The sequence below is a fragment of the Eurypyga helias genome, unplaced genomic scaffold (genome assembly GCF_000690775.1).
Source record: "Eurypyga helias isolate BGI_N326 unplaced genomic scaffold, ASM69077v1 scaffold266, whole genome shotgun sequence".
Taxonomy (NCBI): Eukaryota; Metazoa; Chordata; class Aves; order Eurypygiformes; family Eurypygidae; genus Eurypyga; species Eurypyga helias.
This window is the reverse complement of record NW_010255809.1, coordinates 354-14917: the sequence shown is the minus strand read 5'-3', so window position 1 is coordinate 14917 and position 14564 is coordinate 354. Positions and strand designations below refer to the sequence as shown.

General features: G+C 39.8%; 1 protein-coding gene across 1 annotated transcript in view; it reads right to left on the bottom strand.

Moving 5' to 3' along the window:
* Nucleotides 1–13716, bottom strand: part of SENP7 (SUMO1/sentrin specific peptidase 7) — a gene marked incomplete at its 3' end in the record, with an annotated part of 35117 nt that extends 21401 nt beyond the window's left edge. Inside the window, exons 1-4 of the mRNA XM_010153410.1 lie at nucleotides 13681–13716; nucleotides 11388–11495; nucleotides 9052–9146; nucleotides 880–1077 (exon numbers count right to left, since the gene is read on the bottom strand). Of these exons, the coding sequence (XP_010151712.1) occupies nucleotides 880–1077; nucleotides 9052–9146; nucleotides 11388–11495; nucleotides 13681–13716 (437 nt within the window). The remainder of the gene's footprint in view (nucleotides 1–879; nucleotides 1078–9051; nucleotides 9147–11387; nucleotides 11496–13680) is intronic.
* Nucleotides 13717–14564: the final 848 nt, after the last annotated feature.

Below are 14564 nucleotides of genomic sequence, written 5' to 3'. Positions count from 1 at the left end.
CTCCACTAGACCAGGCTGCTCCAAGCATCATCCAGCCTGGCCTTGAACACTTCCAGGGATGGGGCATCCACAGCTTCTCTGGGCAACCTGTTCCAGTGCCTCACCACCCTCTCCAGGAAGAACTTCTTCCTAATATCTAATCTAAACCTCCTCACTTTTCAATTTAAACCCGTTACTCCTTGTCCTGTCACTACAGACCCTTGTAAGACGTGTCATCTCCCCCAGCTTTCTTGTGGGCCCCTTCAAGTACTGGAAAGCTGCAATAAGGTCTCCCCGGAGCCTTCTCTTCTCCAGGCTGAACAAGCCCAACTCCCTCAGTCTGTCCCCACAGCACAGGTGCTCATCAGCTCAGAGAGAAAATTCAGTGAAAAAAGCATTCACTTTAGTCATACTTTTCCCTGGGTATCTGGAACGGACAACTACTTGGAGGAGAGGAAGATACTGGACTTGATATGCTTTTCTTCTGACCCTTGATGCCTGTTTTCGTATTTTCTGAAATAGTAAACAGTCTGAAACAGTTAACAGTGAAAATACACCTTCATACCTCCTCTGATAAAAGAGGGTAGTTAAATGCAAGTGGACTCTTCCAAGAATTAAAAAAAAAAGTTTTGAAAGTCCAATGGCTGAATCAGAATTAGTTGGTTTTGACAGTACAGGACCAACTAGAATCCACCCGATCAGAGTCCACTACAGTGTGGCTGGCATCATCTCTCTCAATGATCAAAAGTAACCAAGTACAAGGGAATTCAATCAAGTCAGATGACATGAGAATATAGTTCATGAACAAGACAGCTGTGGAAAAACAAAATACTTTCTCGTGAAAAGAACAACAGCAAGGAAAATTACTTTGTTCAGTGACATGAAGTAAAGACAACATACCTTTTAGACAGAAAAAGGGTTTGAAGAGTAGGGTTTAAAATTTGCCATATCTTTAGGCTGGCAGCAGACGATGAGGGTGGTTGATCTGACAGAAGCTTGCCAGCATCAGAAAAATTAGCACCAGTTCTAAGCTGTGCCTGCGTGTATTTTCTTCCAATTTTCGTCCTCAGCACATTCGTCAAGATAACTTTGGGTTGCCTGCCATACATACAATAATACATGAATAACAGGATGCTGAGAACTTCTTAGGTCACACGAATTCAACAAAGTTTTTCCGTGAGTTTACTGCCTCTGCATCATACCTTATATCTTCAGTAGAATTAAGTTCACTTCCCTTGCAATTTACAAATCAATTCTCTTTGGAGAAGAGGAATCACAAACATCTCTTCATCAGGACAGCCTTTCAAGGTTTCTTCTTCTGGCATCAACAACTAACATTCCCTATGTGATTCTGAAGAATCTTTCAGTGCAGAAGCATGGAAATTTTGGGGCATCTTTTTACTGAAAAATGTTGGAACTGGTGTCACTATGTCCTTACAAACTATTCCAAAAGCACACACTCAAGCATTTGCAGGATATGAAAACAAGCGCTCATACTGTGGCACCTTATTTTAGAACCATGAATACTATTGGTTCCCATATCACAAATCAGATTATGGTCTTGTTAACAAAAAGGGAAAAAAAAAAAAGAAAAAAAAAGCTAGTACAATCTCTCAGTTTTGAAGCTCCAAGTGATTTCTCTTCAATTTAACTAAAGAAATGGCATACAACTATGAATCACACAGTAAGAACTCCCTACTGAATTTCTTGAAACAAGTATCTATACTTGGCTGATTCTGCTAGATTGGTACTGAAGACTTCTCAAACAATGAACTCTGCAGCTTGGCCAGTCATTTGGACAGTTTCCTTATAAGTCAGTGAGCATTACATATCATACGTGATCTGTCAGGACTGACTTGGATTTCAAAGAGATGAGAATTGGATGAGTTTTCCCAGGACTGGTCCTAAAAGGAGACTGAAGTTCAGGCTCATTTGTTGGTTTTTAAAGATTTCTAAGAGAAGAATTGCTTTTTCTATAGCATGTCTGGCGTAACAAACTACATTGTTCGTATCACATAGCGAGATTCCTTCTTTCGTAGCTGCAGAAAGCCCTCCACTGCTCACACAGCTGTTAGATGCTACAGTGACATTTCTTCAGCAAACGGCTGCTATTCCTCAGTGGGTTGACACCGTACAAGCACCTACATAGGTGTCTCACTGACGTCCTTGCGTTCAACTCAATAGCATGGTTACGTGGTTCCCAGTAACAGATGGGTTTTCAGCATGAAAACTGCTGAAGAACAGATCTGCTTGAACCAAAAAAAAAAGATTTGGAACTGCCATACTACTGAAACACACTAAACTGGGGGAAGACATTTCACACAATCTGTCTTCTGCTGTTTCAGTACTTGCTGCACATTGAGATGTCTTTTCCCTGTTACGCTTTTACCATGTTAAACAGACACGTGACCCCTCACTGAACTGGAGAAGATGGTAAGGTTCCTAAGCACAGCTAGGAGAACCTGCCCGTAAGCTACAAACGCCAGTCAATCTCATCAGATCTCCCCATCACTGAATGCCACGTGTACGCAGTGAGCTTTCTTACAGCCCTGCTAGGCATTTCCTAGACCACTCGGCTCCAAACCTCTTTTTTTGAGCAGGCACCCCTACCAGTAAAAGAATTTTGAGCATGCACCTTCAGAATGTTTATTTCATTCCATTTCATATAGATGTACTAATATTACGTACATTATAAAACACGCAAATAGAAGTTTTTAAAAGGATGTGAAAGTTGAAATAAACATTTATTTTATTCAATGGTACAAAAAATATTCCCTTCCTGCACCCCAACGGGCTGTCTTGCACACACCACATCTCGGAGACAATTATCTAGGCAATGGGCACTAAACCGAAATGGTTCCCATTCAAAGCTAAGTAATTTAAGCTCAAGTGAAGGCAGTTTCCTCCGCTCTCTGGATTTCTCTTAGAAGTTTCCCAAAGTAAAAACAAGTGGCAAAGAGCTAAAGATTTGTCTCAAAAAAACCAAACACACACACACCCTGAGGGATTACAAAACCCCACCAAAATTAAGGCACACTGATGCCAAGATTCTTGCCAGAGGAGAGGAAGTGTGTTATGTGAGGGACGGGTCTTCATTAGCGGTGGGAAGAACAACGCAGGGTTTCTGAAGTGAGAAGTTGACCCTGTGAAGGCAGTAAGAAGCCCTACGTAGGAAGTGGGTCTCATTAGAAGACTGACCAGAGCCACAGAAGTGCTCCAGAATGTTTTAGGCAGAGTTGGGAAAAGGCAGGTATACATCTGTTCTGCTACCTAGACCTGTATGTACTCACTGACTACTAACGCAACAACCGTTGCTTTGAAGAACCTATTACAGAGTCTGAGCATGTGCTTTGAACACTGCAGACCTACAAAAAGTTTGTTCTACACTCCAAGGATCCAGAGATTGGGAGTTCCATTTAAAGATATGCTTTAATTACTGGAAAACTTGGAAAGTAAATACAGATCATGAGGGATGGTTTAGTAACGCTAATGACTTCCACAGTGGGGCCCAGGTGCAGCAGCCTAGTGAGCACATACCAACCCTGTGGAGCCCTCTCAGTTTAGCATTGGAAGCAAGAGACTTACGTCCTACTAAAGTCCCCACTAAGTGAGAAGTTCTAGCTTTTTTCTGGGCTTCTCAAACATTCACAGTTGATATGTGAACCATAGCCTAATACATGAGGAGAGCTTACAGTGACCAGACTTACACACCACTTGTTATTTGTCCAAATGTAATCCATATGAGAAATAATGGATATATAAGCAATATTGAAGGAAATAAAGAATATATATTTAAGAAATATGATAAAAACATCAAAATTCAGCTACACAAGCACCTATTAGACTGTTAATAAAATGTATAGCTACTAAAGCAGTTAAAGACAATTGCAAGATAAAAGTCATCAAGTAGAGTCATGCAAATTCATCTTACACACCCAGACATTTACTCCTGTGCTTTCATTTCCTCCTTAGAGGTAAGGAAGACTCAAACTACTTTAGAGGTCCAGTTACTGAGGATCTGTAGTGGAAAGATATTTCATCTTTTGGGGTGCCAGAAGAGATGAAGCAATGAAAGACTAAGCCAGACACTTCCCCTCTTCCTCTTCACAGAACTTGAAATTACAAACCAATGCCGTTCGAAGTATCTAAATGGCATTTTTCCTCCAAATACAGAACAGTTGCAAAGTGGGCCTCAGCAATATGAAGATGTGAATCAGAAACTGTTTCTCCTTAAAAAAAGTGGTTTAAAATCATTACTGAAGAGCACCATGAAACAACATCAATGTTTTATTCTCTTTTGAATGTTTCAGTTCTCCTGACTAAAATCATGTTGAACCTAACACTGTTTCCCAGATCTAAATTATTTCAGTTTTCATTGCTCCACCTCGTAGAAGATATTTTTTCTTTCTATTTGTCAAACACAAGATACCGTAACAGAATTTTACTAAATTTAGCCTGAACTCGCACAGTAATTAATCCGTTGGGAACATAAATGATCACACAGTCTTTATTTTAATTGTACAATCAGGAGTTGTAAAAATAATAGAAAAGATTTTAGTCTTTAGGGCTTTAACATCACCACCACAACAGACAAAGCCCACAGCAGAAGGTAAAGGAGTTAGAAGCAGGATTTCAGTGAAACTGGATTTGATTATCAGTAGTTTATTGAGCACCCTGGAAATTCAGGTCTGACATCCTTTGCTCACATTCATATGAGGTTAGACCTTGACACACTCCAGACCCCTCCATAATTTGGTTTGCCGATTGTTATTAGGTGCAGAATTTGTAAAGTTTTTCACTCCCTCTGTTTAAATGGGGTTCATACATTTTCAGCAAGTATCTTTGTAACAATGATCTTACAATTCAAAGCATTCAAGCACCCACACAACTAGCTTTGCACTGGAAACCTGTGCAAGCAAGAGGAACATCCAGCAAACAGGGAACACAGTGTATTATTTGGCTGTTCTTAAGGATGTCAGTGCCAGGCTAATGCATCAATTCTCAGGTGGCCCCAGTTTTTGGCTGAAGACCTTGATAGGACAGCTGGTTATGACCTGATCTTCATAGTTGCACAGTGGCTTCAGAGCTTGCAATGGCTTCCCTTTCTGAAGGGGGAATGGCATCTTGCAGTATTTCTTGAAAAAACACGTCATTAAGACTGTGCATAAAATAGATTCAAGAAAAACATCGCTTAAGCCATCCTGTACATCTTTAAACGATGGTTGGGACACAGATCCCTAAATTGCCTGTTAAATTGTCCACAGAATACAGTGAGCCTGTCATGCAAAAGATATTTCAAAAGATAAAAATCTGCGTCAAGCAGGAAAACAGCAAGCAAAGTATACATTAAAAGCAAGTCCCATCAACAGACCCAGCAAGTAACCTGCATAACAGTAAGACTGGAGGCATCTTGGTGAAGGAAAACCAAAGTCAGTTATTTTTGTTTCTAAACAAGCATCTACTGTAACTCCTCTTACCTACCTTCACAAAAAGATTAAAAAAAAACAAAGCAAAGGTTATGAAAACATACTTACATATGTAAGGCTGGAACAGACAAGAAAATATGTATTATGAAAAATGCAGTTAGCTGCTCCTGGCAAGTCTCCTATCACTTTTCACAGGCAAAAAGGATTAACCCACCTTACAAAGCACAACACCAAAAGCTATCGATTGTTTGTACCCCCTTTTGGGGAAAATGTTTGACCTCTACTTCACCCAATAATCACAGCTGCTAGATCCAGTTCCTTTCTCAATGATCATACTTGTGTAGACACCAGCATTGTAACCACTGGCTCCAATTTGCTCAAATTTATGTTAGAAAGTGATCCAAATGAGACATGGAGGCTCCTGACTTCTTTCAGAGTAAATTATTACTCATTGTCTACACCACCATCTCTATGCTCTAGGTTCTTGTACTAGTAAACCCTAGTTTTGGGAAATATTTTGACACATACCATGTGAGAGTGACCCCATCAGATCCTATGAAAGCTGAACATCTGTCCTGGCTTTACAGAATAAAGCCGCTAACAGACTTGATGTGTAACTCAGCTACCCAAGCTTCTGCAGCACGTGCACAGCTCAGGAGGTCCTTGGACTTTCAGAGCCCAAAGGAATAACGCGATGCACTAACATTAACAGGAAACCGATGGCCATATTCCGTGACTACATCCTGTGGAGAAGAAAGCCTCTGTCTGTCCGCCTCCTGCTTCAAGGCCCTGACCTTTCATCAAGGGATCAGAAGTCAATGTTTTAGCAGCGAACATGACGATCCCTACTAGCCTCCTTGGTCTGCTGGACCAGGAGGTTAACACTGCCAAATTGTGCTTGTCAGGGAAAGGGGAACCAGCGTGCCAATGATAACAAAGGCCTGACTGCTATGGGGTCAGTACGTGATTCCGCTGCGACATGTATTACAATTAACATTTAAAATACCCAGCTGAAAGAATCACTTCTGAAGTACTCTTCCCACCCTAACAAAAATTTGACAGACCAGGACAAGAAGCTTGAATTTGGAAATAGTGTTCTATTTTCTCTCCTTTTTGATGTTGTTTTTATTTCCCTCTCGAAGCATGCAGGAGTAATACAGATGACGTAAGTGGACACCTCAAAGCCAGGTGGCGATTACACTATTTCAAGGGCAGCTATCCCCTTTCTTTGCAAAATAAAAAAGTCCTTAAGTGGGATAAAAACATTAATTGACCAATTACACAAATACCATACCTAACTTTCTGCAATGACATTAAGAAATTGAACTACTCCTATTTCATGATAGTCCTAATCTGTTTTATTCCCATCACAGGACCATGTAAGAGACTTCCAGCATACAAGAAGGAGCAAGGAACTAACCTGCTCCAAGAGCCCTGTCTGGGATCAGGAACAGATCAGCTGGCAGTCACCTTTCCCAAGGTCAGGAGCACAGAGGTATTCCAGTGAGAGCAGCTGTGGATGCTGCTTCCAGCCCCCATGGCCTCACGGCACAGAAGGGCTGACAGAAGCCATCAGCTGCCACATTTTGTAATCCAGAACTCCAGTTAAAAACACATGCAAAGGTGGGCTTGTGCCAATACATCTGCTTTGTGCTTTCTGACTAAAATTAAATGGCAACAGGAATGCTCAAGGAACACTTTAGATTAAACATACCTCCTAAATATTTTATATTAGCTCCTATCAATAAAGATGACTTTTTAAAACATCAGGAGCTTACAGAAGTTGGTCATTAATACTTATTTCCTGCTTTTCAATGCAAATTAAAAATTCTTCATTAGGAAGAAGGAACAGAGAAACTTACGCATTAGAAAGACTCTCAGAATGTCACTTCACACTTACCTCTTCAAGTTTTGGCAGTTATCATACTTTTGCTCAACAAACACTACCTCTTCAGAACCTGCATGCTCTTTCCACTTTGCAAAGAGTTCAGTGTGGTTTTGACTTACTGAGAAACACTGGGTATCCAAATGGAATACTTACAACAAGCTTTATTGCAGAGTGTAGATGAAGCTTATTTTACAGTAAACATGCAGCTAGGCTCTAGCCACACTCCTTTTTTTTCAGTAAGTGAAAAATGCGTAAGTTTAATATCTGAATATTCAACGTCCCTTCGCAGTCTAAATTTCTCACTAATGTGCTGGTAAGAATGTTTGTAAGAGTGATTGAATGCCTACAAATGCTACCCAAAAGTCTCTTACATACCCCAACTGACATATGAAACAGAAAAGTTACATATGTATCAGTAGTTTTCCAAAGGTAGCTTTTTTTTTTAAGCTCCTCAGCACTGAAAGGTCAGTTCAAAGTTTACTGAAAGACCTTTAAAGATTGATACCAGATATCAGCTGTTCCACAGCATAATTAAAACTCATGCAACTGCAATTAACATAGCTTTTCAACCCTGCTAGGGTGAACCTGTGAGCCACTCCCTCAGCTGTTACCAAGAGAAGCATTTCAAGTTGACTACATGTGAACTGACAGCTATGCCTCTGAGGAGGTAGAAAAAATAAATTCAGATTCTTTTACAGGTTTAGCTCTTCCCTGCAACAGTTTGAAGCATTCTGAATATAAAGAACAGGCTAAACAATGATTATTCACAGGTCACAACACCAGCAAATTCAGCAGTGTCAAAATCATCTGCTGTCATCAAAGCATTTTCATTACCTGTGCACTTCGTTTTCAACAGCCCCCACCCCCCACACAAGCTATCACTTCTGGTCAAACTACGTTCCAGTCAGAAAATGGGGCAGAGAATGCATGCTCTTATTTGTTTAGATTTAAATGATTTGTGGAATTACAACTGCTTCATTAAGATAAATATAATTAATTTCATTATGAAGTCATTATGCTTCCTAGCTGCTGTCAATTGATCTAATTCTACATTTCATTTCCATCCGTCTCCACCAGCTTGCAAATTCTCTTGGATAAACAATTACCTACCTGACAGCTTCACGGAAGATGATTTTAAATAATCTGCCATAATCTCAAAGAAACCAAGATACTTGTTCTTGGCAATACAGCACCAAGAAGTGGCAGTGTCTTACTTATTAACTCAGGTGTCTTGACTACAGCACAGAGGTTAAAAACCTATAGTTCTTTACTGCCTTCTACTAACCATTCTATTTGCTTGGTGGTTGTTCGTTGCTGTTTTTAAGAGCTGATAAAGCCAGCTAAATGATCGTGGACTACAGAGCAAAAAGTGACAAGATAATCTGGAAAACTTCTTAAATATCTAAGTCATGTTGGGCTAAAATGACGATTTAAACTTAGAGTAATGAACACCTTTCATTACTCTCTAAGTAATTCCAAGCAGGTCAACAAGCAGTAATTGCTCTGGTAGGTGTTGCATTCTCACTGCAATGTCACAGTCTTGTGTTGGGTTAAAACAAGAAGAGTTATGGTTGCTTCGTAATTCACAGTGTCATTAAAACCACTGAAACATGATTCTCTGAAGATGGCCTACCTAACAGCCTGACAACGATCTCTGCATGACACAATTTGCTAGAGACCAGCGATACCCGTCTGCAAGAAATATTACAAACCTCTGAATACAAACAGAGAAGAGCTACTTTTGAGATGACTTCTTACCCAACTGATTCTTCATTATTAGAGCTGCATCTGCCACGGTCCTTTTGCCTTCTTCCTTTCCCAGAAGGCTCTCTGTTGCTGGCACTTAATTTCCACTGAAATAAAACAAATAAAATTAGCAGGTTCCAACAGATATAAATATGTGATAACAGATACTACACTAGAAAAGGGGAACAATGCCAGATGTTGAAGCAGTGCCACAGAAAATATATACAACAATTCTGCAAAGAATGAATTTGCTCCATTTAAAGCACTTATGTACCACCTGATCTCGAACAGAACTCTTCTCCTAAAGAAATTTAACAACACGTGACAAATCAATTATTTGCCTATTTAAAGACAGACTATCCCAAACAGGGACTTAAATATTTGGCCTGTTTTACATAATCACAAATACACAAGTTAACCTCTACTTTCTTTAAGTCCATGCAGTTAACCAAAATATATTCCACTCAAAGATACAAAATTTTGAGAAGGAAAAGGAATTTGAAGGTTTGGTACTTGGGTGGCAAAACCCACAACAGGAAGACTTCACTACTTCTGAATTCTCTTACCTTAACAGAAAGCACTTTTATTTTCAAATTAATTAAGAAAAGCCTCACCAGAACACAGAGTTATTTCTGTAATTCTAGAAACCTATCCTCCCTCTGCTACTGCCTCCTCCTCCTAGTCTCTCCTCACTTCTTTTATATTAAAAGATAATAATCCAAACAGATGTTTGAAAATTATGCCAGTCAGGCTGAAGCAGATGAACTTATCTTCATTTCTGTTTAAGTGTGGAGTGAAAGGGCATCTGAGAAAATTCATGCCCACACATATTTTACATACTTTAGTGAAGGTGCATCCCAAATCAATCTTTTCCCTACCATAGGGGCCAGCTTTGTAAGGGAAAATACCCTCATTATTAAAACAGCTGGCAGCCTTGAAGGTGCTCTCCCCTCCTCTTACCTTCAAATATCATCTACTTCACCTCACACCACCAGTCTTCAAGCACATTAGAGACCTATATGCCCATATCACTCAAAGCCAACACTAAACACAACCTGAACAGGCCTTTGTAGGGATAGAAGTTGGGGCTTTTTTAAATTATGATACCTCTTGAACAATCTTTACTTTTAAAGTAAACTATAAAGACTAGTCAGTGTTTACAGAATAGGGAGCCCTCTACGACTTGGAAAAATCTGAAATATAGACACAGGTAAGAAAATTAAGAAATGGAAAATTAGACAATATACAGGAAGTAACAAGAGAGAAAAAAGATTTGTCAATTCATCCCATCTAATCACTGCTTTTACAGAGGCAGAGAGAAAGACAGGAAGAATTTCACCCAAGTGCTGTCTGGCTCTGCTGAAGAGGCTGCTGCTTGTAACCACAGGAGACATTACTCGTGACTTCAACACCTGACTGTAACAGGATGCTCTGCTCACTTACAGCATTGACAGCCTAGCACACAACCACACCGTGAGTTCGTATGGCAGCGTGCTCAAATGACCAGGCCTTCCAAGAGACCTGGGTCACATTATCACCACTACTGTAAGTCAAAAATACTCCTATCTTCCCCCACTAGGTTTTTAAAACTCCTCTAAGGGGAGTTCTCATTCACCAGCCCCATGATTCCAAATCCACTAAAACCAGCAACAAACTCTCAGTGCTGAGCTGAAGAAGTACAGAGTAGCAAAATGTTTCCAAAACTTGGCATTTTAAAAATGCTTACTGAATTTGGAACAGATTTGTAGAAGCAAATATTTGCTTCTATACATGACTGAGATGATCAAGCCAGTCACTTATGATAAACGCCATATAAATACTCTTACAGTCTTCTGGTCTTCATACTGAAACCAATCAGTTATTTCTGTATTAGCATCTAAAATTCTGTCAAAAGCCACACATTAGTTAACATATTCTTTTAAAAGTTCTTGGATAGAAATAATGACTAATGGAAAAGTCAATGTAAAAATTATTTTTATATCATAACCAAAAATTTGGTGAGTGACCTATATATAACCTAAAAGTTCAGACATCAGAAGACAACTTAAAAAAAATACTGTATTTGTCTTCATATTCACAATTTTCAAAATAGTTTCAAACTACACCTAGAGACCAACCCTGCTTTTAACAATTTAGGCTGGCAGTACAGCACTGGGTCTTCCACCGCTCTAAGTGTGTGTTTGAAGGCAGGTTTCAGACCTACACCCTTGTCTCTTTCCAAGACAATCCGAGTCAGGTATTGGTCACAAGGCAGCACTCCTTATTGAAGAAATCCAGCCTCCAAAACAGAACAAGAACCCATTTAACATTCTCCTGCTGGCTTTACACTCCAAAGAACTTGTCTTTACCTCTTTTAAAGGGTAGTCCCAATGGTGGGAGCCTGGGAGCCTCGCCAAAGGGGACTGAACTTGGACATCCTCTGGCTTGGTGTTTGTTTTCTTCTTTGGTATACGAAACTGAAAATAGATGATGTTACACACATAATAAAACTTAATTATCCATTGGTGCTACGAGCTGACATACCTCCGTGTCCAAAGTTTTCTTAACTGTCAGGCAAAATAACGAAGTTGCAAAGGAACCACTGACATGTGACTAATTTAAATGCCTTCCTCATGGATGCTTGATCCTAAATAATGTGTCATACCGTGAGGAGCTAGTTTTAACATACGAACTGTCTTAAAAAGCAAGGAAAAGCTCTTCCTATTTCATTAGCTTTACAACTTCAAATATGTGCCAAAAAGGTGAACACAAATCTAACAGCACTCCCAGTTTCCTTAATTCCCTCTGATTTGTTTATACTGCAGTTTAATCATCACAGCTTAGCTGATGATAAAGAGCAAACAAAACAGCTAAATGACATGATGAGTGCCACACCAGGTTTACACTCTCAAAGTAAAAATCCAGGATAAAGAGCAATTATATCTTAGACTAGTACAAGTATTTTGGTACAACAGTTTAGCATCAATACACTACAACATACTCTAAATGGTATCAGCTGCTGTCATCGCCAACCTTTGCAAAACCAGAACGAGCATGCCTACTGTCAAGTGTATTATGAACTTAATTTGCACGCCGCCAGGTGACTTGCCTTGTAACATGAAATTACAAGCAAGGACTTTAGAACAGCAACACCAACAACTTAATAATTACCACAGAAGCTGCATCCATTAGCTCTGTAGGCAGGCAGACCATAACCAAAGCATACTGTACCATAATGAGATAACCCTTCAATTCTTCAGTTTGAATTGTGAGTGCTCTTATTCCTTCTCTACGCTTCCTTGAAAAAAAGATGTATTTTACTAGTAATTAGACCTGAATTTCTACTCAGTACCTCACACTGCATTTGCTGGTCAAACGCTGTAATAACAAATACGCCTTCAATGACTCCTCAGTTATAAAGGATGTAAAACATTACACACAGGCAACAACTTCTAATACAAGTAACTCCCCTTTCAATCAACACTTAAGAATTCAAATAGACATTTTCTTACTCAAGAATGGCTGCAATTAGATTGTTTGATTGTTGGGTTTGTTTTGGATGTTTTCTGAGAAGTGGCCTATAAACACGTTTCATCAGTCAGAATCCTTTCTTCTGATCTGCACATCAATTGCCAGGTACAAGCTTCTTACTTCAAAACTCCACCTGACTAGTGGTTTCTGTTGTAAGCTTCCTAAGAACAAATATTGATCTAAAATTTTAACATGCATTTGAAGTTACGGAGATCCAAATAACCTCTGTAATAACGTAACAGATAACACTGAGAACAGATAAAGTCAGACTCAGAAAACAGGAAGAGACAGGTGGACAGACAGAAAGGGATAAAAAGCACAAGATACATTTATCAGCAAAATTTCCATCTCACCACAAACTACCTTCCCAATGCTTACACTCATTAAGATGTTCATTTGCAGCTCCCACAATCAACTTACAGAACAAGCACAAAGTCAAGAGGTAACTCAACAGAGGTCTGTATCTATGGTAAGCGCAACACATGCAGTTGCTTCAGCTTTTCCCTAATAAAAGTGACTAACTCAACACATACATCCGCACACGCACTTAGCAAACTCCTCATCTAAACCAGCAGTGCTTTTCTGATGGTTCCCTCCTGCAGAAACAAGGGTCAGAGAAAGCACATAAACAAGGTGCTGGAAACAGCTTATTTCTAACACACTGCAGTCCAGACCTTACCCAATCAAACCAGTTGCTATGTGTAGTGTTTTCACCAGTGCTTCCACTACTAGAAACTACTGCCAAAAGGGGTATTTTAGAGAAAATAAGCACTAGCTTAAGTAGTCTCTGAACATATCTCTGCAGATAACTAAGTATTATGCAGTTATGCAACTATTCTACTTAATTGAGCACTACACTTAAGTATTAAGATGTTAGCTTAGGTCTTAACATATCCTGGAAAACATACTGTTTATGTGAAATCACACATTAAGTCTAACATGTATTAATGCATATTCAACAGTAGACATTACTATTGACCGCTACCAGGATAAACTTTTTCTGACAAAAGAGTGCTCCCACAAAGCAAAAGCTGGACACTGGAGAAGGAATTTGGTTGTGCAAACACATCAGAACACCCTAGGATACCCACAGTCACAAAGTCAATTGTTGCAAGTTGGTGGAAGACTTACACTGACACGACTTGAAGACGATGTTCTTCCTTCCATGGTTTTCTCTACTGAAAAAAAGATAGTTAAGATTAGCTATTTGTGGTTTAATTATTTAGAGGTAAGCAGGATCATGGTAGTAGGTACTGAGCAAGAACAAGACAATAATTTCTGAGCAAGCTAGCACAAAGAAAACTCATTCACGGAATGGTTTGGGTTGGAAGAGACCATCTAGTTCCAACCCCCCTGCCATGGGCAGGGACACATTCCACTAGACCAGGTTGCTCAGAGCCTCATCCAGCCTGGCCTTGAACACTTCCAGGGATGGGACATCCACAGCTTCTCTGGGTAACCTGTTCCAGTGCCTCACCACCCTCTCCAGGAAGCATTTCTTCCTGATATCCAATCTAAATCTACCTTCTTTCAGCTTAAAGACAACACCCCTTATCCTGTCACTACAGGCTTTGGCAAAGTCACTGACAGTCACAATACAACAGACACGTGTGCTTGACAAGGGTCTAGATTGCCAGCATAGGCAGAACTGTTAATGAAATTTTCACTAGAATTTATTCTTAGCAAACGCATTTACTGCTTAACTCCACCCCCCAGCCAGCATGAAACTAATAGGCAATTCAGGCCTTGGTTATGAAGTGAAAAGCCAGCACAGAAGACATCTGCAACACTACAGGAGCTTCAAGAAAAAAAAATGCAAGGAATCTTGTTAGCAGATATACTTCTTTCTCAGTAGAACACAGCTTCAGCACTTCCAGCGTTCATAGGAGTTTATTCTCTTCATAAATACACCCTACGACTCTGGTGTAAGACCTCCAAACCTTACAGCTAGTTCAGAGTCTCTCAAGACGACCATTAAGTTCGTGTGCTTTCGTTTAGCTCGGCGGGTTTCCAAC